At 44.9% G+C, this 26,596-nt stretch overlaps 1 protein-coding gene across 4 annotated transcripts in view; it reads right to left on the bottom strand.

Annotated features, from left to right (window-relative positions):
- Window positions 1-26,596, bottom strand: part of clip2 (CAP-GLY domain containing linker protein 2) — a 91,656-nt gene that overhangs the window by 45,597 nt on the left and 19,463 nt on the right. For 3 of the 4 annotated variants that reach the window (XM_055657930.1, XM_055657933.1, XM_055657931.1), the window contains one exon: window positions 16,924-17,471. In XM_055657930.1, coding sequence (XP_055513905.1) covers window positions 16,924-17,471 — 548 coding nt within the window. Of the gene's footprint in view, window positions 1-16,923; window positions 17,472-24,345; window positions 24,605-26,596 lie in introns of those variants that run through there. The other variant, XM_055657932.1, reaches the window with a different exon arrangement.

Here is a 26,596-nt window from a genome sequence, read left to right on the forward strand (position 1 = left end):
TTACTCCCAACTAACTAAACAAGAGGGCAAATAAGTCTGAAGAAGGGTCTCGACCCGAAACGTCACCTATTCCTTCGTTCCATAGATGCTGCCTCACCCGTTGAGTTTCTCCAGCATTTTTATCTACCTTCAATTTTTCCAGCATCTGCAGTTCCTTCTTAAACAAGAGGGCAAGATCATTAGTAGATTCTGGGTCTCAGGTCAACGGAGGGGATCATGACAGAAGCTTCCTCGTGGCGATCCCCGGAAACGACGACACAATGCACTCTGTGACTCATCGGGTGACCAACTCTGTCAACATGCTGGACGATGGCAGAAGGCAACACCAGGTTATACATGGTCTGACACACGAGACAGTGATCTGTTATCAAACTCCATCTTTCATAAAACGTGTCCGCTTTGAAACAAAGAAGCCATCTACATCACTATGGTGGCCAATGGTAGGATCCCCACTAACAAGATTAAGTCCAATTCTCAGTCGCCATTGTCTTTTGTACTTGGCTTCCATCAATGGCTGAGAATTGGTAAAATGCACAGAGAGCACATTGTATAAATTAATCTCCCAAATGGTCAGTCAGAGAATTTGCAGCACTTTACAGAACCTTGGCACATAAATCACTCTGGCTCCCAAAAGGGGGGTGGGGGAAAGCAGCAGCTATCTAAAAATTACTTATCGTGAATTCCAGGAAAGCATGCATGAAAATAAATGCTTTAGCACCATTGAGAGCCTTATTAATCTTACAAAAGGCATGTTCGTGCAAATCTGAATTTGAGTTCTCTGCAGTGTAGGCCCAATTGCAGTGCTAATGGAGATAGATGAGCATTGATTTTCTGATCTCGCATTACGCCACATCACAGCCGCAGCTGGATTGAGAAAGATGGTGCGTGCATCTGTGCTGCTGCTGACCTTCACTAGGAGGAACGTCAGAACTAGCACCAACCATTTGGGAAGAAAATGGATCCCACCAAATCCACATGATTTACCAAGAACCAAAACAATTGTCATAGAGGGAGTCCAGAGAAGGTTCACCAGACTGATTCCTGGGATGTCAGGACTATCTTATGAAGAAAGACTGGATAGACTCCGATTGTACTCGCTAGAATTTAGGAGATTGAGGGGGGGATCTTATAGAAACTTACAAAGGGGTTGGACAGGCTAGATGCAGGAAGATTATTCCCGATGTTGGGGGAAGTCCAGAACTAGGGGTCACAGTTTAAGGATAAGAGGGAAGTCTTTTAGGACTGAGATGAGAAAATCATTTTTTACACAGAGTGGTGAATTCTCTGCCACAGAAGGTAGTTGTGGCCAGTTCATTGGCTATATTCAGTCATTTATGGCCCTGGCCCTTCTTAGTACAGGTGCCAGGGGTTATGGGGAGAAGGCAGGAGAATGGGGTTAAGAGAGAGAGATAAGCAAGCTAAGATTGAATAACAAATAGATTTGATGGGCCGAATGGTCCAATTCTGCTCCTATAACTTATGACGAGTAACAGGGAACCTGTAAGTTCAAATCACACATATGCAAATGGCAAAAATTACTTTAATAGATAGATAGATAGATCCTTTATTGTCATTCAGACCTTACGGTCTGAACGAAATTATGTTGCCTGCAGTCATACACAGAATCAATAATAACAAAACATACAATAAACACAAATTAAACATCCACCACAGTGAGTTCACCAAGCACATCCTCACTGTGATGGAGGCAAAGTCTTAGTTTCCATCTCTTCCCTCCTTGTTCTCCCTCTGCGCTGAGGCGGTCGATCCAGGCCGGAGATGCCGCTCTCCAGTCCAGCGGACCTCCGTGGTGATGTCGCCGCTGCCGAAAGCCAGAACGCCATCTCCGCTCCGAGACGGCCCGCCACAGCATCAGCTCCGGGCCGCCGCCCCAGCTCCAGGTCCTGCAGTCTCTGCACCGGGCCGCTGCCCCATCTCCAGGCCGATGCCCCAGCTCCAGGTCGCCGCCCCAGCTCCAGGTCCTGCAGTCTCCGCTCCGGGCCGCCGCCCCAACTCCGGGTCTCGCAGTCTCCGCTCCGGGCTGCTGCCCCAGCTCTGGGCAGCCACCCCAGCTCCAGGCCGCCGCCCCAGCTTCGGGTCCCGCAGTCTCAGCTCCGAGTCCCGCTGCATCAGCCCCAGGCCGCCGCCGAAAGCCAGAACGCCGCACCAGCAAGTCGGGCCACCGCTGCTCAGCCCCGAAGACGGCCAGCTTCTCGTTGGTAAGTCCTGGCTGGCTCTGCCTCCGGAGCCTCGGGGTCAGTCGCAGGCTGGAGGCCGCCAGCTCCGCCATTAGGCCTCAGCGCAGACGGAGGCAGAGAAGGGGGATACGACATGAAAAAGTCACATTCCCCCGAAGGAAGAGACAGAGAACATGTTCCACCCCCTCTAACACAACCCAACAAACTAAAACTTAACCAAAACAAGACAAAAAAAACAACAGAAAAAAGTAAAGACAGACGGACTGCAGGCGAGCCGCAGCTGTTAACAGCGCCGCCACTTCTCGAGAGAGTGACTGCAATGATAGCTGTGTAAACCCAACATGGTTCACATCTATTTCAAGGTTGCTGACCTAGCCTGGTTTAAGTGTGACCTCAGTATTGCACTATGCGGCAAGGTTTCTTGCAGCAAGGGACTCATCAAGTTTTGCTTTTATTTCTAGTTTCTACGGCACACTTCGGGTTCAACACTTTTCTCATGAAAAGACACAGAGTGCTGGAGTAACTCTGCGGGTCAGGAAGCATCTCTGGAGAACATTGGGTAATTTGGGTCGGGACCCTTCTTCAGACTGCTTGTTGCCAGAGGATTACAATTTTGAAAGAGTGTGTTTGTGTCGCCAGTGTCCTCAACCATTGAGTTCCAAGGAATGCAGAATGGAGGAATGTCTGAAAATAAGTGGACTGAGAATAAATCTCATTTCTCGTCCTGTTCAATCTGAAGAGACTGAAATAGTGGATTTTAAAAAATGCAAGCGAAAAATATATATATTTCCTCCTGGAAAGTTTAATATACAAAGCCAACTAGCTTAATTTTGGTGCCAGAAGGTTTGGTTTGTATAATTTCGCAATGTTATTTGCTTGCAATGACTAAACATAACTTTTTACGTTAAAAGACAATTAATCGGTTAATAAAGCAACTTCCCCGAATAAATAGTGTGGTTAAGAGGCAGGATGCATTTCCATTTTTGCAGCAGTCGTTCACCCAAAATTGTTCTCTCGTTTGTGTCATCGACCTTTCATTAGTTTTGATAGCAAATTCTGCTCCGAGGTGACCGACCTCACATGCGAAGGCAATAGGAAAAGGATTGCTATATCCCAGGATAGGACTTCCTTTCAAAGAAAAGGGTTAGAAATCCATTCAGGAACAAGTTAGAAAGCTGGTTAACCATCACACAGGACATTTGTCCTCTTCTCCAGGAGCCCAAAGTCCAATTGGAAATTCAACTCTTTCCATATTTTCTTTTGGCAGGAGTTTCTATCTCCATAACACTACCCTCCCCCTCCACCCAGGGTAATATGCCCCCAAATTACATCAACATTAGCTGAACAAGCAAAAGTTGTCTGCAGCAAGATATTCATCTCGCTGGTCTGAAAACAACTGTTTATATTCACCCACAGAAACACTGATTGTACAAAATCTGGTTTTCCCTGGAATAATTTTTTTAAACCAGATTTGTCGTCCTATCTAGCGATCTGTGACCATCATCTTCACGTGATGTCTGGGTCATGGTCTGGACCACTCCAGGCTGCTACATGCTGTGATATATTTTGCTGCGCACTGCTACATTAGAGGGCACCCAATCCACACTGAAGGAGACGAGACTTCATTTAATTTTCTTTTGTCTATACGAGCAGGCAGAGTGCTTGTGGGCATTTGCATGTGGCACTGGCTTCTCCAATGTGCAGACTTTTATAGACCCCTCTTCCTTCCCCCCCCCCCCCCCACACCCCAAGATCTCCCTGGCTGGAGTTAATGCTAGAAGTCCAGGATGGGACTAGGGAAATCCAGAACTAGAGAACATAGGTTTAAGGGGAGAGGAGAAAGATTTAATAGGACCTAGAGGAGCAACTTTTTCCACCAAGGTGGGTACTACATATGGAAAGAGTTACCAAAGGAAGCAGTTGCAAAAAGTACAATACCAACATTTTTAAAACATTTGGACAGGTATTGGGATAAGAAAAGTTCAGAGATACATGGGCCATGGGACAATCTTAGATGGGGCATCTTGGTCAGCATGGGCGTTTGGCCGAAGGGCCTGTTAACATGCTGTATGACTTTATGACACACCCGAGTGTGCAATTGGACAGTCTCTGCAAGCTACTTCACAAGAACGTACCCCCTGTGGACTTTCTCCCTGACCAGCATCCATTGAGAACACACTCATAGCCAGATGAGTCCCTTGAATTGCGGTGTATCCCTTTAAGAGCCAGTGTAAAAATCGTGGTTGCGATGTTACAGGGAACACTTTAATAGGGAATGCGAGGAGGAAGCTGACAAATTGCATTGATAACAGTGAAACATGACAACTGCTCTGTGATCCTTACAATAACGATTTGTTCTTTAAATGATGTTCACAAAAACAGGATCAGGGTGACCCAATGCATGGTTTTAAATGTTAAATGGTTAAACTGTGCAATGCAATTTCTAAGCCAAAAAGCTGAGTCGTAACACCATCAGCCTTGGAGTTGGCAAAAGGCGAGGCAGATATCTGCGAGTTACAACAAGTAGTTGATTGTAAGGCAGACAATGGCATGTTACGCAAAGCAGTCCACTCAAAGACTGGAGGGGATAAAAATTTACAGCTGAACCACAACAATCACTCTGTCAAAAGAGCACTTTTCGATAAAAAAAATGTTGAGGATAGTTATGTACAAGTTACATATAATCATGCATAAACTCAATCTCAGTCACTGTCAAACACCAGCTCTCCAAACTGGATTGAGAGTAGAATGCACCCAGTCTCAGAACTGCAGAACCATAGAAAATATACAATAGCAGGAGACCGTTTGGCCCATTGCCAGTTTAAAAACTATCCCACTAAGCCCAGCTTCCAGCATTAACCCTGTGACCATGCACGTAAAGTACTGTCAAGCATTGTTCAAATGTGATACTTTATTCTTTCACAACCATTTGTAGCAGCGAATGCTGGATGAATCGCTATCTTCACTCTAATCCTGCTAGAGATTATTTTAAATCCTGTCGTTATTACTTAATACAAAGACCCCCCCACCCAACTTAATTTTATATGCCTCAACTAAATATCCCCTCAGCCTTGTTGCAAAGAAAACAACCCAAGATTCCCTCATAGCTACAATGTTCTTTTGACTTTACAGATACAATGCAGAAACAGGCCCTTTGGCCCACTGAGTCCGTGCTGACCAGTGATCAACCCATACCCTAGCACTATCCTATACACCAGGGACAATTTACACATTTATTTCCCCCAAAGCCAATTAACCTACAAACTTGTACTTCTTCAGAGTGTGGGAGGAAATTGCAGAAAACACAGTCACAGGGAGGGCATGCAAACTCCGTACAGACAACACCTGCAGTCAGGATCGAACCTGTAAGGCAGCAGATCTACCTCTGCTCTGCACTTTTCTGGAAATGTCTTTGTAAATGTGTCTTTGCCTCTGCACCCTCACCAGTGCAAACAAATCTTCCCTCTCACATTGTGACCATTGTTGTATTTAATATTCAAGCAGTGGCCTAACTGGTGGGCCCTGTTGATTAGTAAGGGAGTCAAATGTTACAGGGAGAAGGCAGGAGAATGGGGTTTAAGGGGGGAAAAGTGATCAGCCATAATTTGAATGGCGGGGCTGACTCGATGGGCCGAATGGCCTAATTTAGCTCCTATGCCTTAATGTCATATGGTTGTATAAAGCTAGAGAACAACTTCATGTTCTTGCATTTGATGCATCCATTAACAAAGAAAGGCTTCTTGTCTATATCTGTATCCACCTTATTGATTTGTCCTACCATTAATGATTTGTGGATGGACAGCCCAAGGACCATTGTTCTTCCAAACACTTGATATTCTCCAGTTTATTGTATAGTCCCTTGCCTCGACATTCTACTTACGAGTGGGCTGCCCCTCACCATGGCACTCAGCAGATCCCCTGAAGATATAGATTACAGTCTGAAAATCCTGTGCCTTACGCAATTTTGGAAAGACTAATGCCTCCCAAAGATTGCAAATTGCAAGGCTAAATTGCCCCACGGAAATACTAATATCAATTATGTGGCTTTTTAATTAGTTAAGCTGCAATCTTGCTTGGGCACTTTGCATGCATGTGCACATTATAGCCTATAATGGAAAGGGAAGCAGTTTGCACTAATAACAGAGCACAGACTACAATGTTAAATGGATGAGAGTAGACTAGCAGCCTGGTGATTACAAGTTTGATTGATTGAAAGATCCCTAGTTCTATATTATCCTGCTTTCTCATCCACTCCCTATCACTGGCAGCAACTTAGAGGCCAATTAACCAACAAATCCACATGTGGGAGGAAACTGGAGCACCCAGAGAAAACCTGCGCAGTCACAGGGGGAATGTGCAAACCACACATAGATAGCACCCGAGGTCGGGATTGAACCCGGGTCTCTGGCTCTACTAGGTACACCACTGTGACAACCAAGTTCAAGACTCAAGATGGTAAATTGCATCCGATAAGTGGGTAAGAGGATCTCTACCAGTCTAGAGACATTAGTTCTGCTTGGAAGGTGAATTTTGAAGGGCAATTTCAGATCCAAAGCTCATTTTCAGCATTCGGGTGCATTGTTCTGACTTAGAGTGCTCCGATGGCTGTGGGTTTACCCCTCCCAGGCCTCTGGCTTATGTTCTTAGATATGTCACCAGCTACCACAAAAGCAGGTGTCCTTTCTCACAAGCAGCCAGCAGTCACTATGCTTCAATGCACAGAGCAGGAAGCAATAACTGCCACAGGAGAAGCTAATCAGCTTGTGGGCAATCTGGAAGATCGCAGGTGAATAACATGGTAACTGCATACCAGCTGTGTGTTCACCTGCAGTTAATGATTGCTCCCGAGGGATCTGGAGCAGCCTTGCATTCAGTCAATGACTTGTCCCACCTGCAGTAAACCAGCCGGCGTAACAAACCTGACCAACTGCAGAGTCTGATTGACCTCATCAGTGACAGCACTGTTGGAACTGGCTGCTCTGGCAGGCAGCGTGTGTACATCGCCAACAACTATTCCAGCTAGTGTCTCCAGCAGAGCTCCAGAGGGATCACAAGGCAACTTCAAGAGTAAAAGTACGTGACCATCAGGCATTGGGAAAGGCGTAACAAAATGTTCCAGCGGGAAGCACGTGTTGCTCCTGTAGGCTGTGGGGCTCTGGCCCAAGATAAAGTGACTCTTAGCCTTGTGGTGATCACCGATGAGCCTCTGTCCACACCGCATGCACCAAGCACTGGCTCCTTCACCTTGCACCGTTCATAGAGCCACGCAGCACGGAAGCCAGCCCTCTGGCAGTGCTCACCATCAAGCACCCACTTATGCTAATTCCAGTTTATTCTCTAACATCATTTACACCCCTGCGGCATGAACATTGACGTCTCCAACTTCAAGTAGACATTGCTTTCCATCTCTCTCCATACCCTCCCCCTTCCCAGTTCCCTCACCAGTCTCACACTACATTTTATCTCAGTACTGCCCACTCCCCCGACATCAGTCTGAAGAAGGGTCTCCACCCGAAACGTCACCCATTCCTTCTCTCCAGAGATCCTGCCTGTCCCGCGGAGTTACTCCAGCATTTTGTGTCTACCCAGTTTATTCTCTCCTGTCTTTTCTCCTCCAGATCCAGAGTCTACCACTCACTTCTCACAAGGGGCAATTTACCTAGCAAGCTACCAAATACCAACCAATGTACCTACCAATTAACCTACCAACCTACACATCATTGGGGTGTGGGAGGATCAGAATGTAGTCTGAACAGTGGCACATCTATAATGGCCCTGGTTCACCTATAATGGCCCTGGTTCACCCCTGACCTCCAGTGCTGTGTGGAGTTTGCCTGCTCTCTCTGCGCTTTACGTTGGGCCCATGACTCCCCAAATCCTTTGTCCATGTGCCTGTCCAAATGCATTGACTACCTCCTCTGGCAGCTCATTCCACCATTCTTCATATGAAACACTTGTCCCTCAGATCCCACTTAAATCTTTCACCTCTCACCTTAAACATATGGCCTCTAATTTTGGACTCCTCTAAAATGGGGTAAAAGACAGTGACCATCCACATTATTTATGTCCTGAATCATGGCAGCTAAAGCAACCACCATATTAACTGTCATCAAAGTGCTGTCTGAAGAAGGGTCTTGACCCGAAACGTCATCCATTCCTTCTCTCCAGATGATGACAGTGATGTATTTAGTGGGAATGGGACATTTGAAGGTGCACAAACTGCCTGACTACACAGGGGGGAGTTTGTCAGGCTGCATCCAGGCCCTCGAGACCTGGCATTAGTTGTCAGGTTATCTTCTCCCAATACTCTCTCTCAGCCCTACATCACTGGAGGGCTTCCTGAGTCCCTGCAGACGCAAGGCATCTCACCTCGTTCATCAGGACCTCATTCGTAACCCAAACAAAGCCACAGCAATTCCTCCAACCACCATCGTTAGCCACATACATAAAACCAAAGTTCAACATCCATGGTTTGGCCGACAGAAACACCAACACCTTCACCAACAAACCTCAAAAAGTAACTTCCACACAGTTTCTTAGCATCAACATTCGAATCCCCCTTCATTAGTCAGAGTATTGAGTATAGAAGTTGGGAGGTCATGTTGCAGTTGTACAAGACATTGGTGAGACCGCATTTAGAGTATTGTGTTCAGTTCTGGGCACCATGTTATAGGAAAGATAATGCAAAGTTTGAAAGGGCTCAGGGAAGATTTACGAGGATGTTGCCAGGACTGGATGGTCTGAGCTATAGGGAGAGGTTGAGTAGGCTGGGACTATTTCATGGAGTGACGGAGTGATCTAATAGAGGTGTATAAAATCATGTGAAGAATAAATTGGGTAGATGCACAGAATCTCCTGCCCAGATGGAGGGAAATCGAGGACCAGAGGACATAGGTTCCAGGTGATGGGGAAAAGATTTAATAGGAATCCGAGGGATAATTTTTTCCACCCAAATGGTGATGGGTGCATGAAACAAGGTGCCAGAGGGGGTTGTTGAGGCTGGGACTATCCCAACATTTAACAGTTAGCCAGGTACATGGATAGGACTGGTTTGGATGGATATGGACCAGGCAGGTGGGACTAGGGTAGCCGGGACACGTTGGCCAGTGTGGCCAAGTTGCGCCGAAGGGCCTGTTTCCACATTGTATCACCACGACTCGATGACTCAATAGCAGTGTCAGAAATCCCGAGCTCACGTTTTCCATGAGTTACTCTTGGATGTCAGATTCAGCTCAAGGATGCACTCCCATCAGATCTTGCTCTGGGAACTAGACCAGTTCAAAGCTTTGACAGAGTGGCCTCCCCAAGTAGAGAGCAGTCCCGATCTACCATCTACCTCATTGGAGACCCTCAGACTATCTTTAATCAGACTTTACGTTGCACTAAACCTTATCCCCTTTATCTTGTATCTAGACTCTGTGGACATCTTGGTTGGAATCATGTATGGTCGTTTCGCTGACTGGATAGCATGCAACAAAAAAAGCTTTTCACTGCACCTCGGTACAGGTGACAATACTAAACTAAACTCGTCTACGGTCATTATAAAGATAACAGAGTTGACACATAATCTCCACACACTGTTACTGACATCCAGTGTTTTAGCTTGCATTACATACATCTTGTGCTAGCCTGGGATGAAATGTGCAAGTCACTGGTTTAAAACCAGGCTCCTGCTGACAGGGGAATGTACATGACTGCAGCTTCACACTGGCTGCAAGCTGAAAGTGTGGTAATTAACAGACAACATTAAGTTGACGTGCCACCGCATCAGAAGCAATGGGACCGAGCTACATTTCATTTCAATGGTCGTTCTGTCTAAACCCCCCTCCGTTTTCTTTCATGCGTGATTGGGATTCAACCGCCCATCTTTGCATTTGCTCCTTATCTTATACCTTGGTCGCAAAGCTGCAATTGAAAATTAATCATAAAATAGATTGCACCTTACGGCTTGTGTATAGCCTGATAAATAATTTATCCCGCATCGCTTCCCAGCATATCATCTGCAATTGTGGTTAATGGAATTGGTCTTCATGCTGGGAAGGCCGTCAGGCTCAGCTTTTCAGAGGTCAGCCCACAGTAGGAGGGAGGAGAGAAACAGAAAGTGATCGGACGTGCAAGGTGGAGGCAGGCAGGGGGTGGGGTGAGGTGGCAAGTCAGGGAGAACAAGGAAGGAATTTGAGGAGGACAGCATGTAACGCCTGAACCCAAACTCTTTGCACACACGTTCAATGAGATTCAAAGCAGTACAGTGGAATTAGTTATCCCTTTTTTTGTTTCTTTTTTTTAAAATAAAAACTGAAGGATACACTCCAAAGTTGTCTTTTCCCAGGCCCAAATATTCAACTTTCTCTCAAGTTTCCTTCCTGGGATGGGTTATTGTCACTCCACGCTTCACAGCACTGTCCATTTTACCATCTCATGTCCCAGCACCAGGATTCCCGCAGACCATTATATACACATTGAAAAGGGTTTAAATCCCGATTTGGTAATGTTATGATCTGCATTTACACACCACCAACTATATCATGTCCAGAGGTCTGTATCCAGCTATCACAAGTCCATTTTCAATGGGATAAAATTAATGCTTAAATTGTGGCTTTCTGCATTTCCCTCCCTTTTCGCACCATACACATTTCACATTGTGAGCAACAAATTACATATTTATCCCCTACTGTTCACAATGCCACTGATAGTAGCAATGGAAAGCACAGAATGTTGTCCAACCCTAAACTTATGATGGACCTGCCAGTGACCGGACTGAGATTAAGAAATACATAGGCAGGTGATAATAGCATTCTCCCAGCCTACATCTGTGCAGCCAAGTCACTGCGCATTGCTCCTTTCATCAGCCCCTTGGGCAGTGAAGCTGGTGGGGGGAGGGGGGGGATAAAGTTATTTAATCCTCACCATTTTTCATTCAAGACAGAGCCTCGTTTTACTTTGATTCTCATCTTCGTGGCAAAATGTTGACACAGCTTCTCATCTCCACAGACGCTGCCCGACCTGCTGAAAGTTTCCTTTATTTTCCCTTTTTAATTCAAGTTTTAGTATCTGTAGTTTATTTTTCCGTTTTCCAGACATAGTCCAACGTCAGTCTTCAGCATGGGGACTGAAGCATGAGCCAGGTTACTGACGTATAATCTCTTTAAAATGATTTCTTCTCTAGGTTATTTCCCCCCCACTATCTTCAGAAGTCAAATGGTTTGAAGGAAATTAAAATGTTCTAGTTAAAGTTTCAGATTGAAGACCCTATGGCTTTAATGAGATGCCTTTTTCCACAGTTGTTGCCTGATCGGTTGAGCATTTCTAGCATATTCTGTGGTACTATTGATGTTACAATACAAAGATCCCGATTCCAGACTAAATTCAGTGTAACACTCATGAGTACAGCATACAAGCCCTTTGGCCCACTTTTTTTTCTATGCTGACTATCATGCCTATTTATTCTAATCCCACATAATTCCACATCCCTCGATGTCTAGTTCATTCAAGCACTTGTTAAGACTCCTTCTAAATGTTGTTACCGTTCCTGCCTCCCCAATGTCTTCTGGGAACTCATTCCCGATACCTGTACCAACTACTCTGTAAAAAAAAACAACTCAGCAGTTCTCCTGCCATGTGAAGCTGGTTCTGGCTATCTACCCTATTTATGTTTCTTACAGTTAAAACTTTAGGTCAAAATCTGTTCTGACGAAGAGCCTTTGTCCTGAAACAATAAATCTATTTCTCATCCCACAGATTCACCCCGACCTGCTGAGCGTTTCAACCATTTTCTGTTCGTATTTTAGATTTCCAGAATCTAGTTTATTTTTCATGTAACAAACTAGCACGCTGCAGGGTATCACTAAGCAGGATACCAGAGACACCATAGAAAATAGGTGCAGGAGTAGGCCATTCGGCCCATCGAGCCAGCACCGTCATTCAATATGATCATGGCTGATCATCCAGAATCAGTACCCCGTTCCTTCTTTTTTCCCCCCCATATCCCTGGATTCCGTTAGCCCCGAGAGCTAAATCTAACTCTCTCTTGAAAACATCCAGTGAATTGGCCTTCTGTGTTGGAGGATTCCACAGATTGACAACTCTATGGGTGAAAAAGCTTTTCCTCATCTCATTCTTAAATGGCCTTAACGGATGTTGTTCTTCCTGGTTTTTTTTTAAATGTTTAAAAAAAAAAAAATGTATATAAAAGGACCAGGAACATTATATTTTACAATACAGGAAGTATTCAGCACAACTGTGCTTTGCTGGCAGACGTTTTGCTTTAAACCCACATGGTTTAATTGCTAAATCTATGAGAGTCAGAGGCCAGTTTTTCCTCAAAGGAATTAGAATTCAGAGACGAGGATACTTCATTCAGATCTCACATAATCTTGTATCCATTCATTGCTATTACTAATTAGTTCTGGTTTCTCAAGAGCAAATTTGAATAATGCTTGCATGAATGTGGAAATGGTGATTACAGAGCCTTTATAATTCTTCTTTTAATCACAATTGGATTTAAGATCAGAGTAAAGTAGCGCATTGAACAGTTTTCACAGGAACAAACGCTTACAACAATCTCCTCTTTAAGCCATTAAAAATAGTTTTAAGTCTTTATAAATAGTTATAATAAAACAGACAGCAGCATTAGATTTTTCAGCTGTGGTAACACAGATGTTGCAAAGTGAAATAGTCATTTGCTCTGTGTTATAATAGTACCTGCTCTGTTGATGAAACAAGCTTTGAGGATAAGGGTCAGTATCAAAGGTATACAAAAAAGCTGGAGAAACTCAGCGGGTGCAGCAGCATCTATGATGCTGCTGCACCCGCTGATTTTCTCCAGCTTTTTTTGTGTACCTTCGATTTTCCAGCATCTGCAGTTCCTTCTTAAACACAGGGTCAGTATCAAGTTCATCTAGAGTCTAGGGTAAGCAGCATCTTGTGAAGGACAAACCAGAAGTCACAGCACCTTGTCTGGCACCAACCATTTTTCAGCAAAACTAACGTTACCAATAATTGCAGTAAAGTACAAAGGGAGCACGGTACCATTTGACAAAGGGTAATTTACAGCAACAGCCGAACACAGTCCTTTCTATTAAGTGAGTGAAATAGCACAGGAACAGACCGTTTGGCCCACCGAGTCTGAATCGATTTTCATAAACCAACACTACCCTATATGCACACACAAACTACAGACAATTTACAGAATCCAAGTAACATACAACCCAGTATGTCTCGAGTGTGGGAGGAAACGGGAGCACCCGGACAAAACTCATGCACGTCACAGGGAGAGCACACAAACTCCATACAGTCAGCATCCGTAGTCAGGAGTGAATCCGAATCCGACGCTGCAAGGCAGCAAATCAACCACTACATCACCATATCTACAGAATAATACCTTACAGAGACAGCCAACAACTTTTTCTATCCTTCTCCTTCCCCGTTCTGATAAAGGGTTTGCAACTTGAAACTTTAACATTAGGGCGGCACTGTGGTGCAATTACAGCGCTTGCAGTGCCAGAGACCCGGGTTCGATCCCAACTACAGGTGCTGTCTGTACAGAGTTTGTGAGTTCTCCCTGTGACCGCGTGGGTTTTCTCTGAAATCTTCAGTTTCCTCCCACACTCCAAAGACACACAGGGTTGTAGCTTGATTAGCGTACAGGTATGAAGGTTAATTAGCTCGGTGTATGTGTAAAATTGTCCTTAGTATGTGTAGGATAGTGTTAATGTGCAGGGATCACCGATTGGCGTGGACTCGATGGGCCGAAGGGCCTGTTTCCATGTGTTATCACTAAACTAAAACTAAACAACGTATCTCTTTCCACAGATGCTGCCCAACACACTTAGTGTTTTTTATTTCAGATTTTCATGCTCAGTTATGATCTCTGTTACCTTTTGCCCACCACGGGCAGGTCAGACTCTCTAGAGGTGGTGATACAGCCAGGAGCACAGTCCTCGACATTGACACCAGATCCTAAGATATCTCGGGGCATCAGATCAAACGAGGGCAAGAAGCCAGTGGTCTCAGATTGAGCACCAAAGCTATCAAGGGCAAAGTATTCACTTTGCATGGAGGAGTTGAATATCCTCCATTCAAGAGTAGCTTGATAAGGGATATAACTGGCCAAATACTGAAGGGGCAAGCTGTCAGACTGGGTTTGTGGTAAATAGCAAATTAACCAACACAAGGGGAAAAACCTGCTTCACCTCGTCCTCATCAATCTGCTTGTGCTAGTCACATCTGTGCACAAGAGCACTGGTTGAAGCTCAATCCTTGGGGAGACAAAGTCCTGTCTTCACACTGAGGTCATCCTCCATCGTTTTATGTAGCACTACAAATGTGCTAAATAGTAAAGACTCATGACAGGAGGACCCGCAGACCAACACCGTAGATCATCAAGAAAGGTCTGAAGAAGGGTTTTGGCCCGAAACGTTGCCTATTTCCTTCGCTCCATAGATGCTGCTGCACCCGCTGAGTTTCTCCAGCTTTTTTGTGTACCTTCGATTTTCCAGCATCTGCAGTTCCTTCTTAAACATCAAGAAATGCTGCTTGTCTACGGAACTGGTGCACTACAATGCTGAGATTATATTCTGCACACTGCATCTTCCCCTTTGCTCTACCTATTGTACTGAGTTTGTATTTATGTAGAGTATTATCTGACTGGATAGCATGCAACACAAAGCTTTTCATTGTACCTCTGACAACATGACAATATACCTAAATGTGTGTTACTATAACTGTATCAGCATGGCTCACATTCCCCTCACACCCTCATTAATATCAGGTCAGGGTAAAATCAACCGTGATTCAATGAAGAATGTGGCAGGACATAGTGTGAGCCCTCCAGGCTTACCATGCCAACCAGGTGAAGCTGCAACGCAGGGTAACTTGCATGTTAAACAACAGCATGCGTTAGACAAAGCAAAACAATACTACAGGTTTAAGGCGAGGGGAGAAAGATTTAATAGGAACCGGAGGGGTAACTTTTTCACGCAAAGGGTGGTAAGTGTATGGAACGAGCTGCCGGAGGAGGCAGTTGAGGCAGGTACTATGACAACATTTAAGAAACATTTAAACAGGTACATGGATAGGACAGGTTTAGAGGGATAGGGGCCAAATACAGGCAGGTGGGACTAGTATAGATGGGAGATGTTGGACGGTGCGGGCAAGTTGGGCCGAAGGACCTATTTCTAAACTGTAAGACTCAATTCAAAGCGTATCTAGCTGGGACAGGAGGTGGGCAATCACACAGGTAATGGTGAGAGGGAACTCCAACAACCTCAAGCCCAATCACGACGAGACCCAGCTGGAGACAAGACTGAAGCATTCTCAGACAAAAGAGTTTGAAGGAGGTCCAAACCCAAAAAAGTCACCTCTCAATTCCCTTCAATCATAGGTCAGAGCTGAGCATGTTTGATGAGTATTACACAATGTTCATCTCCTTTCACAACCTTTCAGCCCATGTCTGTTGGCAGCAAAATTGAAACTTCACACAAGGATGGGATGTCAAGCAAGAATTTATATTCGCACCACTAAAGTCCCAGGCAACAGCAACGATTGTGCGGCATGGTAGCAATATAGTTGCTGCCTTACAGCGCTTGCAGCACCGGAGACCCGGGTTCGATCCCGACTACGGGTGCTGCCTGTACAAAGTTTGTACGTTCTCCCCATGACCGCGACAGGCATGTCAGCTAATTGGCTTGGGGTATGTGTACATTGTCCCTAATGTGTGTAGGATTGTGTCAATATGTGGGGATTTCTGGTCGGTCTGGTCTCGGTAGGCCGAAGGGCCGGTTTCCACACTATCTCCAAAACAAACTAAAAAATAAAAGGTCGGGCTAATAAACACTACAACCTCCAAACAAGCTCCGACCTGTGGATAGGAGTGCTATAGATCTGGGACACCTTCCAGATATCAGACAATTACCGATTGTGTTAATCAAAGTTGGAATAAAGATAAATAGCTCATAGAACTCTCACGGTAGAAAAAGGTTCAAATTTGCAATTGGTATTCTTGCCTGAAACAACACAGGAAACCTGTGGCTAGACCAATAACACTACAAAGAACGGGCACCAGTAAAAGTCAATACTATTTACATTATCATCCATTAAGACTAACCGTGTCCTTGGCATCTCTCATGGAGGTGAACTGATGAGCACCACATGATCTAGAGACGTGCCAAGATGCTGGTGAACCCTCCACACCCATTATGCACATTCTGGACATCAGCAGTGATTCTGGCTCAGGTCAAGAAGATAAAACTAAAAATATTTAACCTTTCACTGATGGGAAGTGAACTGAAGTTTAAAGAGGTGACAGGTAAGTTTGGCGAGAGGGAAGCTTGCACATTACAGAAAAAAAATTAATAAATTAAATTAAATTAATAAATTTTAAAAAACCACAGCTCCAGTAATGATGTACTAACTCTAAATTAAAAATTAATGACCAATCACCGGGTTGGGTTACCGTCAGAAACCTCAGACGTTACAATAAGACAATTGCAGCTTTTTTTCTGGAGATTTCTGTGCAGCGGAACAAGTGGAGAGCTTCTCCAGCTAACGTTGGAGATGCAGGGACATTGTAAGCCACCAGACTGTGGTTGTACCACACACTGCCTCACTGTCCTGTTAGACACAATGTCTGTCATTGACCCCCATTGTTTAAAGGCAATATCGAGAGTTCTGCCAATTCATCCTTTCACAAACAAAAAGTGCTCGATGCCGAGAATGAAGAACTTACCAGAACCCGATCCCCACATCTCAGATCTTTGTCCCCTTTCTTTACAGATCCGCTGTCGGACAGGTTTGATCCCGACTCGTTCCCAGTCTTCATGGAGCTGTTCAAAATGCTTTCCCTCAAAGGAATGGTGCAGTTGATGCGCTGAGTGGAGAGCGGTGGGGTGGCAGTGCCATGATGCGAGGCTGACACTGGAAACGTAACGGACTCGACGGAAAGCGCATCGCTCCCGGCACCGTCACTCGAGGGGTGCAGTGCCAGCTTCGAGGGTCTTGTGAAAATACCTTGCAAAGCTTCGCACTCGAAGTACCGCACGCCTCCGACTGATCCATCATTCTTCCCCACTGGATCGTCGAGGACAACGCCAGCCCATTTACCGGGGGCAAACTGTGCCTCGCCAAGGAACTGTATGATGCCTGGCTTCACACCGTTCACCCAGATACGGTCTCCAATGGCAAAATCCCCAATGCAGTCATCTCCCATCTCGGCATTCTTTGATGTCAATCTTTCACCACACGTGGGGGCAGAAACCTGCTTGTGCACGGGGGAGCCTAGAAAAACAGCAGGAAGAATTACAGAATGCATCAGTTTTCAAGAGACAAGCCAATGGTCACACAGCCACCATTGGTTAATGGGCAACAACATTGACAAGAAAACAAAAAGCCAAGATGCCTGGGGCAGACACTGCATAATGAAAATCACATCATGTACAAAACCACAACCTGAAAATGTAGCAGTCTGCCAAATATGGTGGATCACAAAAATGAAGGACTTAATTCCCATAATTTGTACAGTGGAAAATGAATAATAACTCCCATCGATATTTTCTTTAATTTTTATGCCTAAATCTTTCATGGTCCAGTAAAATTAGACCGTATTTTCAGAACAAATTGTTGCATTTAAAAATATCCTTTTCTATATTTAGTTTCACCAATACAGCTGCTGATCTCCAAGCCCGATTTTTCTACTGACCTCTTTACTGGACCTTATACCTCTTGGGCATCTGATCATGACCCCCTCCATCAACAAGAACCTCCACCCATTACAGGTCAACAGAGGCTCTCCACTCGACTACTTGGACAATAAAAACACATATGTCAGGCTGTTGTTTATAGACTACAGCTCGGTGTTCAATACCATCATCCCCCCCCCCACCCCCCACCCATAACGGAACTGGGCTTCGGTGCATCTCTCTGCAAATGGATCCTTGACTTCCTCATCAACAATCCACAGTCCCTTTGAATTGGCAAAAACGCTTCTCAATAACAATCAGTACGGGAGTACCTCAAGGCTGTGTGCTCAGCCCCCTGCTCTACTCACTCTATACTCATGACTGCGTTGCCGGACACAGTGCGAACTGATGACACCACAGTTGTCAGACAAATTACTAGTTGGTGATGAGTCAGAGTATAGACACGAGATCGGTCAACTGACCAAATGGTGCCAGCACCACAACCTGGCTGTCAACGACAGCAAGACCAAGGACCTGATTGTGGACTTTGGAAGAGGAATGATGAGGACCCAGGAACCTGTCTGTACATCAACGCCTTTACTTCCTGAGAAAATTACAGAGATTCGGTATGTCAGAGAGGCTTCTCTTGAACTTCTACAAGCATACAGTAGAGAGCATATTGACTGGTTGCAACTTGAATGTCCAGGTGCAAAGAAGTCTGCAAAAAGTTGTGAATACTACCCAGTCCATCATGGGGTCTGACCTCCCCACCATTGAAGGGGTTTACCGGAGTCACTGCCTCAGAAAGGCAGCCAGCATCATCCGAGACTCACACCATCCTGGCCACACACTAATTTCACCCCTGCCATCAGGAAGAAAGTACAGGAGCCTGGAAACTATAACATCCAGGTTCAGGAACAGCTTCTTCCCAACAACCATTAATTACTACAACTTCAAATAAGCTCTGAACTATATAAACTATTATTGCACTATTATTATTTGGGTTTTAGAATGCATACATGTGTGCCTGTCTACACACCCTGAACATTTTTTTCTCATTTAATATATTGTTTACAGTGTACTGTATTTACATATTCTGTTGTGCTGCTGCAAGTAAGAATTTCACTGTGCCATCTGGGACACATGACAATAAAACATTCTTGACTCTAACCTACATGTTGCCCGTGTCGACTGCAAAATGTCAGCTCTCTCTGGCGCCATCGGTGTTGAGGTCCACCTTGCACTACCATGTACATGTTTTCTAGTTGCATTTTGCACTAATGTCTTGTCATCGCCAGTCATTTTTATCACTTTATACAGTTTGCATTGTGTTGTGTGCAACTTATGTACGATTTATGTTTTTGTGTGTTATCTGTGTCAGTGATGCTGCTGCTACAGGCTAGATGTTCATTGTGCCTGTACTTCACCGTACCCGTGTATATGACAATAAATTTAACACGACTCAATCCAATACCATTTCCTAATTTCCCCATCCCGACTAATAATCTCCATTGTGCACCCACACTCCACCTGATCCATATCCCCTCCAAAATGTACACTGTACCACATGCAATCCTGACATCTGCAAAGGGAGAACTTTTCTCTGTGAAAGCCCTGGCAGCCCTCAAGCAAAATGCTTGCTGGCCCATTGTGCAGTACTCCAGTTATCAGCAATTTCTAGGCGGGGAGTTTCAGATGGTGGATAATGAAAGCAGAGAAAAGCCCTTGAAATACTCTAACATGCAATGTCTCCTCTACTAGAACATCTGTAGATTAATGTTAGGTGTTTGCGCGAAGTTCCTGTCCACGTATCTGGAGATATGCTTTTACAAATTTCTGTACCTCTTGGCTGATGGAAGAGGGGAGAAGAGGAAGTGACTGGTCCAAGGAGACTTACTGTTGCTTTTCACCAGAAGCTCCTGAGAAAGTGTCTCTTCCCTATGGATTACAAAGGGACCAGTGGTAGGAGCTGTTGTAAAGCTATGTGGTGGCCCCAGTATCCACCCACAGCTGCAGCCAACAGATGTGCTTCTTTGCATCGATTTCTTCACCATATTCAGGATATGAACCAGCATCCAGAACTGCTAGGGTTGACAAAAGTGCTGGAGAAACTCAGCAGGTGCAGCAGCATCTATGGAGCGAAGGAAATTGGCAACGTTTCGGGCCAAAACCCTTCTTCAGACTGATCCCTTCCCCCGAACTGCTAGTTAGCGATTGATGCAAATGCCTTCATTCCTAGTGGACTACTTCATTGTCACAGCACCTTTACTATTCAGCTTTTACTTATAAAATCACCACTTCTGAAACATTCAGATTTAATGAAATGCGCCATAAAATGTTTGGACAGAAAATATTTTACCCTTGTAGAACGGAATGGAAAAATCTACCAACATTTTAATCATATGCTGAATGTGAAGTCCAATAATGTTTATCATATTTGCATTTCATGTGTGCATGTGTGCAGGTAGAACAGGAATTAGAACAATCTTTCTGCTGAATGTTGATCTATACCAGCCCACTCAATGTGACAAATGGTATTTAACAGCCCACTCACAGCTTGCTCTCTGAAAGCAGTAAAGCTGCTAAATTAGCTACTAAAGAACTACTGTCTGTGTAACGTCAATGTTTTACTGAGGCAGAAGGATTAACACCGGCATAAAATACATTTTCTCATGGTACATTGAGGGAAATTTGTGAAATTCCAGACCTGTGCTTAAAGCAACTTTAAGCAGCGCTGTGAAAACCGCATTCCACATGTGTTGCATCTCTGCAGTGGTATCAATGGAGCTGGTGTAGATCCCAACCATGTTCCTATCAAAAGCAATGCTTTGCCAAAACTGAAGTGGCACAATGTACAATACAGTCTGCTGGCTTTGCCCAATCAGTCCAAAGATAGTGCAGAACTAATGCAAGTTATGGAAACGGGCCCTTCGGCCCACCACGCACATGCTGGATTTTTTATCCATCTAATCTAAAACAACCTCATTTACCCACATTAGGTTTGTATCATTTTATGACTAGCTTATTTAATGCCTGTCTAAATGCTGCTTAAATTAGGTATGTTACAAAACCTACCTGAATCGTGGCTGAGCATCTGCCCTGCCCCGTGTGCGCGATTTTGGCGCTGTTTAGAGGGGGCGGGTTTAAAACGCGATTTTTACTAGGCTGTTGCAATCGAAAATGTTCAGCCTAGTAAATCATTAACGGAAAATCGCTGAAAGACCCCGTCGCAAAAGGTATTATTAGTTTTTATGGCCTTGTATAATAGTTATAGTAGTTTAAAAATCACTCTCTAAACCCGCAACCTCTCGCAGCCCCAGGGTTTTATAAAGCAAACAATTAAAGGTATGTACCTTATTTTTACATTAAATGGGGCTTCTTAAGAACCCTGTATATAAAGTTTTCTATAGCGAGTAGTTCATTTTGGGCTCTTTATATCCCGCAGTATTTTTCTGGGCACTTGAGGGCACAAATCCAGCGCAATGTGAACGTTCTAAACCAGTGCGTTCACAGGAACCCACTAGAAAGCCGATTTAAATTGACTTTAATTTACAGCAATTGAACACTAAATTCCTTCCATTTGGCCTATAAATTGATGTAAATGAGATTTAAAAACCATGTTTTATTGTGAATTATTTGTGAATATTATTTGGACACTTGGGCTATTTAAAAATGTTAATCATTTATTAAGAAATGGATAGATGTTTAGATCTAGTAATTGAAGTTTGAAATTAGCTACAATTGGGTAACTAACTAATTATATGCTTTAATTTCAGGTCATCCAAGTAAGATTATTTTATATTTGTTTCAGAATGCTTCAATCTATGATAACTGAAAATTTCATTCAGTTCTCTTAATTTTTAAGAAGGTCATGGGCTTTTGACTGTCCACGATCACAGCTTTTATGTTATGTCCATAGAAAATCAATAGGGAACAAGATGCTAATTTCCGAGTATGAAAATGGCCATAATTTTTTATTACTTGAGATATGAAAGTGAATTAGGTGTCAAATTAAACTTATTGTTATGCTTTATCTGATGGGATAAATTGCAGACTTGATTTTTTAAATCTCAAAATTTTGTAACATTGCTACTTAAATGTAGTGATTGTATCCGATTCCACCATCTCATCTAGCAATACATTCCAGATAACAATCAACCACTCTCTGAAAAAGTTATTCCTCAGATGCACTTTAAATCACCACCCTCTCATCTTAAATCTATGCTCTTTTGAAACACCAACCATAGGAAAACTGATTATTTACACACAGTACACCTCTCCAAATGTTATACACTTCTATTGGGTCACATTTCAAGCTCCTTCACTCCAGAGAATACTAGCTTAGTCCCTCCAATCAAAGGAGGACCAAATGAGGGGGGGGGACCGCCATGGGGGTTGGGGGGGGGGGGGGGGGGGGGGGGGGGGAGAACAAAGGAGCGGGATATTTTGTAACTTTGCCAGCACCCTTTACGTGACGAACATTTGCATATCTACATTTGCAGTGTTGTGGGAGCCGGAATAACCAGATGCAAGTACAGGAAGGTCCACAGTGCGGTGCAGAGTGGAGTGCATGCATTTTTATTTTAAAGGGATCCCTTTGAAAAACGGATCCAGAGTGATACCGAGTGTTAGCCTTGTCGGTAGCCAAGACCATTCTGTCACCATTGGAATCTGTGGGTTGCGAAGGGTGGCCAGACTGAAGCACTACTGGCATGTAGTTAGCAGTGGATGAGGTGAGGAAGTGAACATTGACACCCACAACCTTACAACCTCCGAGGGGTCAGCAGAGACAGCCTTCTTTAGATTTCTGATTGACCTCAGCTAATTAGAAGGGAACAACTGTTGAAGAATGGAGGGAGTGAAAATAAAGAGTTACAGATTAGCCAGCCTTCCATCAGGGTCGCTGTTAGTGTTAGTTGTCAAAATTCTTCTTGCCTTTTTATTTTAATTAACGTCATCTTCTCTGCTCGTCATGTTTACACTGCAGCCAGTTTCGCTCAGTCGCCCCTCATCGTTGCTAAATCTATGGAGGGTTTGTTCTCAAGCTTATGTCACCACATCTGGAGGTCCTGAGTCGTGACTGGCAGGCAGACGACTGTCAACTCTTCTCTTCAGCTCAGCCACGCACAGATGCACGCATCGTCTGGCGACACCCCCCATCATCTCCTCTCTCGCAAGCAACCACAGAAAAGCTACACTCGTTGACAGTGATGACTTTGTTTTTAACCGCTGCAAGACTGCTCTGGACATTTGGTTCCTTAGGGGGGAGGAATAGTCCAGTTGCAACAAAGCAACTGAACAAGACACACCCACCACATCAGCCGAGCTGTCTGGGATGCTGAGCAAGTCTCTAAAAATAGTCTTGCGTTGCAACTTAGACCTCCCCTCCCCAGGTCAGTAACCAAGGCAACCTTACGGAGTTAGAATCAAAGATCTTATAGCAGAGCTCTGCTCCAAGATCTTTGGTTAGAATCACGGAATTGGTTATTATTATTATTTTGGGGAATGAGTAGCTACAGTAAACATCTCTCTGAATCCCGCCTCTCTGGAGGAGACACACACACACATCTGTTCCCAGTTTCTCCCGCAATACGAGATCCGATTCAAATTTTCCAGAAGCCAGTCTCTGCCTGGTTTAATTCGAAATCTCTTGCTCGCTTCCTGCCGGGGAACATATGGTGTCAATAAATGTGGCATCTGTTGGTCAATTTCCCCCACTCCACAATGGAGAAGATCCCACTAGTCCGAGCTGCAGAGGCCAGCGCAAATTCACCACAAGCAAGCTCGCACAAACATTGGCACGGTTTCAAAAGAGTTAGATTTGATTTATAGAAAGGCATCTTCTGTCCGATCACTTCCATTGATTTATGATCCCATTCCATTTTAACAGCAAAAGCTCTATGGGTTCTGGCTCATCATTCTAACAGCGGCATTGAAGAAATATGAACCCGCACACAGAGCAATCCTCTGCATTGTGCTGCAGAGTGGCGCAGCTGTAGAACCCCAGCCTCACGGCGCTAGAGGCTTCGATCCTGACCTCAGCTGCTGTCTGTGTGGAGTTTGCATGTTCTCTCCTTGCGGCCACGTGGATTTCCTCCAGATTCCTCCCTCATCCCAAAGGTTTGCAACTTAATTGACCCTCTGTAAATTGCCCCATGTGTGTAGGCAGTGGGTGAGAGAGTGGGATCACATAGAACCGATGTGAGCGGATGATCGATGGGCCACTGTGGGCCCGTTTCCACGCTGTATCTCTAGTTTACCCTTTTTTTTTAAATCCCCAGCGGGGATCTATATGGATTCCTGCTGAATCCAATGTCAGTATTACAAGCCCAACAAAATTCAGCATAGCCCAAGGCAGCCACGTTCATTTATCCTTCGGTATACACCCGATGTTACAATCCCTCCCCTCCAACATCTTTTGCCCCGAAACTCATTCCTGCCCCCAGTGGGTAAACTCATGATCAACTACCTACCTTTCGCAAAATGCATGTTGAGAAATCTTTGCATCATGTTGTTCGACTGCGCTTCACAACTCGTTCTTAATGATTTCCAACAGAATGCTTAGGAGCACGTTTCCAACATCGAGACTCAAACACCAATAAACGCCTATTCAATGCAAGGCTGCAATTTTATATCAGAGCCCAAGATTCCACAAGAGTAAGCCATTTCCTTTTCAGATTCTTCTGCCTTGCGTCACTTTGGAACTTGTTCAACGTTACAAACAAAATATGTTGGGGGCAGGGAACAATCTGGCAACTTGCTTCCTTTTGCCTGCATGACAAATAGGCTATAACTTTTGAACCAGGAATGTTGTTGAAATGAAGATCTTCTCATCCACGTAGTTCATTCGTTCATGCTTTTTAAATTACACAACACTCACCACTGCCCCATACAGCACCGGCAAGCCCACAATAACCCACTGTCCCACCGTCACCTGGCATCTTCACGGGTAACCCACCCCACCCCACCCTGCCAGCAACCCAACATTACAGTCCCACCATCTCACCCCTTCACCACCCACAATACTCATCCACCCCATCCACTCCCCTTCCCCCTCAACTACCCACCAGCCTCATCCTTCCTCTCAACCACCTTCCCCATCACATCCTTCCCTCTCCTCAACCACCCAGCCTGTCCCCTTCCCCCCCTCAATCACCCATCCCATCTCCTCCCACAACCACTCACCAAATCCCCTCCCTCCCCTGCCTACCCCAACCGCAACCACTCCCTTCCCTCCACCATCCACTCCGCCACCTACCCATCCCCTCTCTCCATCTATCCCATCTGCTTCACTCCACCATCTACCCCATCGAAGGGCCGAATGGCCTACTCCTGCACCTATTTTCTATGTTTCTATCCCCCACCACCACCACCACCATACCCTCCCCCTGCCTCCACCATCAACCCCATCCCTTATCACATTCTCGTCCACCTCCCCTCCCTTCCACCACCTATGCTATCCCCTCCCTCCCCTCCTCTCAACCACCCACCCCCAGTCCCCTTCCAGCCCCTCACAACTGTCCCAACCTATTCAATTTCTGTCCCTTTCCCATCCCCTCTCCCCAGATTGTTTCTGGCTCCCCTTGCAACATACCCCCCTATAATCTCATCACCTCCCCATTTTTCTCACCCAATCAGCCCTCTTACTCCCAACACACACCCCATTCCCGTCCACTCACAGTGGTCCTCCTTATTCCCAACCACAATCCACCTCGAACCCCAATCCTCTCACCCTGCCCTCTTCACCCCAGTTCCCTCCCAATCTTGATCTCTTCCTGTCTTCCCCCACCAACACATACACCATTCGTCATCCCCTGAACCCTATCCCAGACCCAATCATTAACTCACTGAGAGGTGGCAGGTGCTGGCTTGGTAAACTCTGAGACTGGATGTTTAAACCAAGGCCCACATTGGGTAGTGCTTTAACTGACATCTCCCAGCCTGATTTCACATTAATCCTTCCAGCAAGATGAAGCAAGCAACTTTCATTCTGTCTGTCTTAGCTGGAATCAGTTGCATTTATCTGACAAAGTTATCCAATTCCTTTATACTCACATGTGTGACCATGCCCTGACCAGTAAATGTGGCTTGCAAACAATATATAATTACTCTTATTAAGTAATTGAAGGTAATTTATTAGACATGTCAGCTGATCTAGGACTCCTGAATTTATTGGCAGCAATCAGTTCATTGAATTCAGTGACAGCTGTGCTGCTCACATAGTATAAAGTTCAGTTTAATATTCACTTCAGATGGCTTTCCCTTCAAGGAGAAACTTTAACCTCCCATCTGTGCTGCTTATTGTAGTGTACGCTGGAGTAACATCAGAGGTGTGGGGAGTTGGGGAGAGAAACATCTGTTAAGCTTGCACACTGACTCACCAGCAATGGTCCCTTGTGGTAAGAAGGAGTAAGATTAAAGTTGCATGGATACTGTCATGGAAAAGGCAAGTGTAAAACGTGTGCTTTTCACATTTGGCTGAGCCACTTCCTTCTGTGTGTAGGAAGCAACTGCAGATGCTGGTTTACACCAAAGATAAACACAAACTGTTGAAGTAACTCAGCGGGACAGGCAGCATCTCTGGAGAGAAGGAATAGGCGACGTTTCATTTCGAGACCCTTCTTCTGACTGATCAGAAACGTCACCCATTCCTTCTGTCCAGAGAGGCTGCTTGTCCCACTGAGTTACTCCAGCATATTGTGGGTATCTCTTCCTTCTTCTCCA

The sequence above is a fragment of the Leucoraja erinacea genome, chromosome 28 (assembly GCF_028641065.1).
Source record: "Leucoraja erinacea ecotype New England chromosome 28, Leri_hhj_1, whole genome shotgun sequence".
Lineage (NCBI taxonomy): Eukaryota > Metazoa > Chordata > Chondrichthyes > Rajiformes > Rajidae > Leucoraja > Leucoraja erinaceus.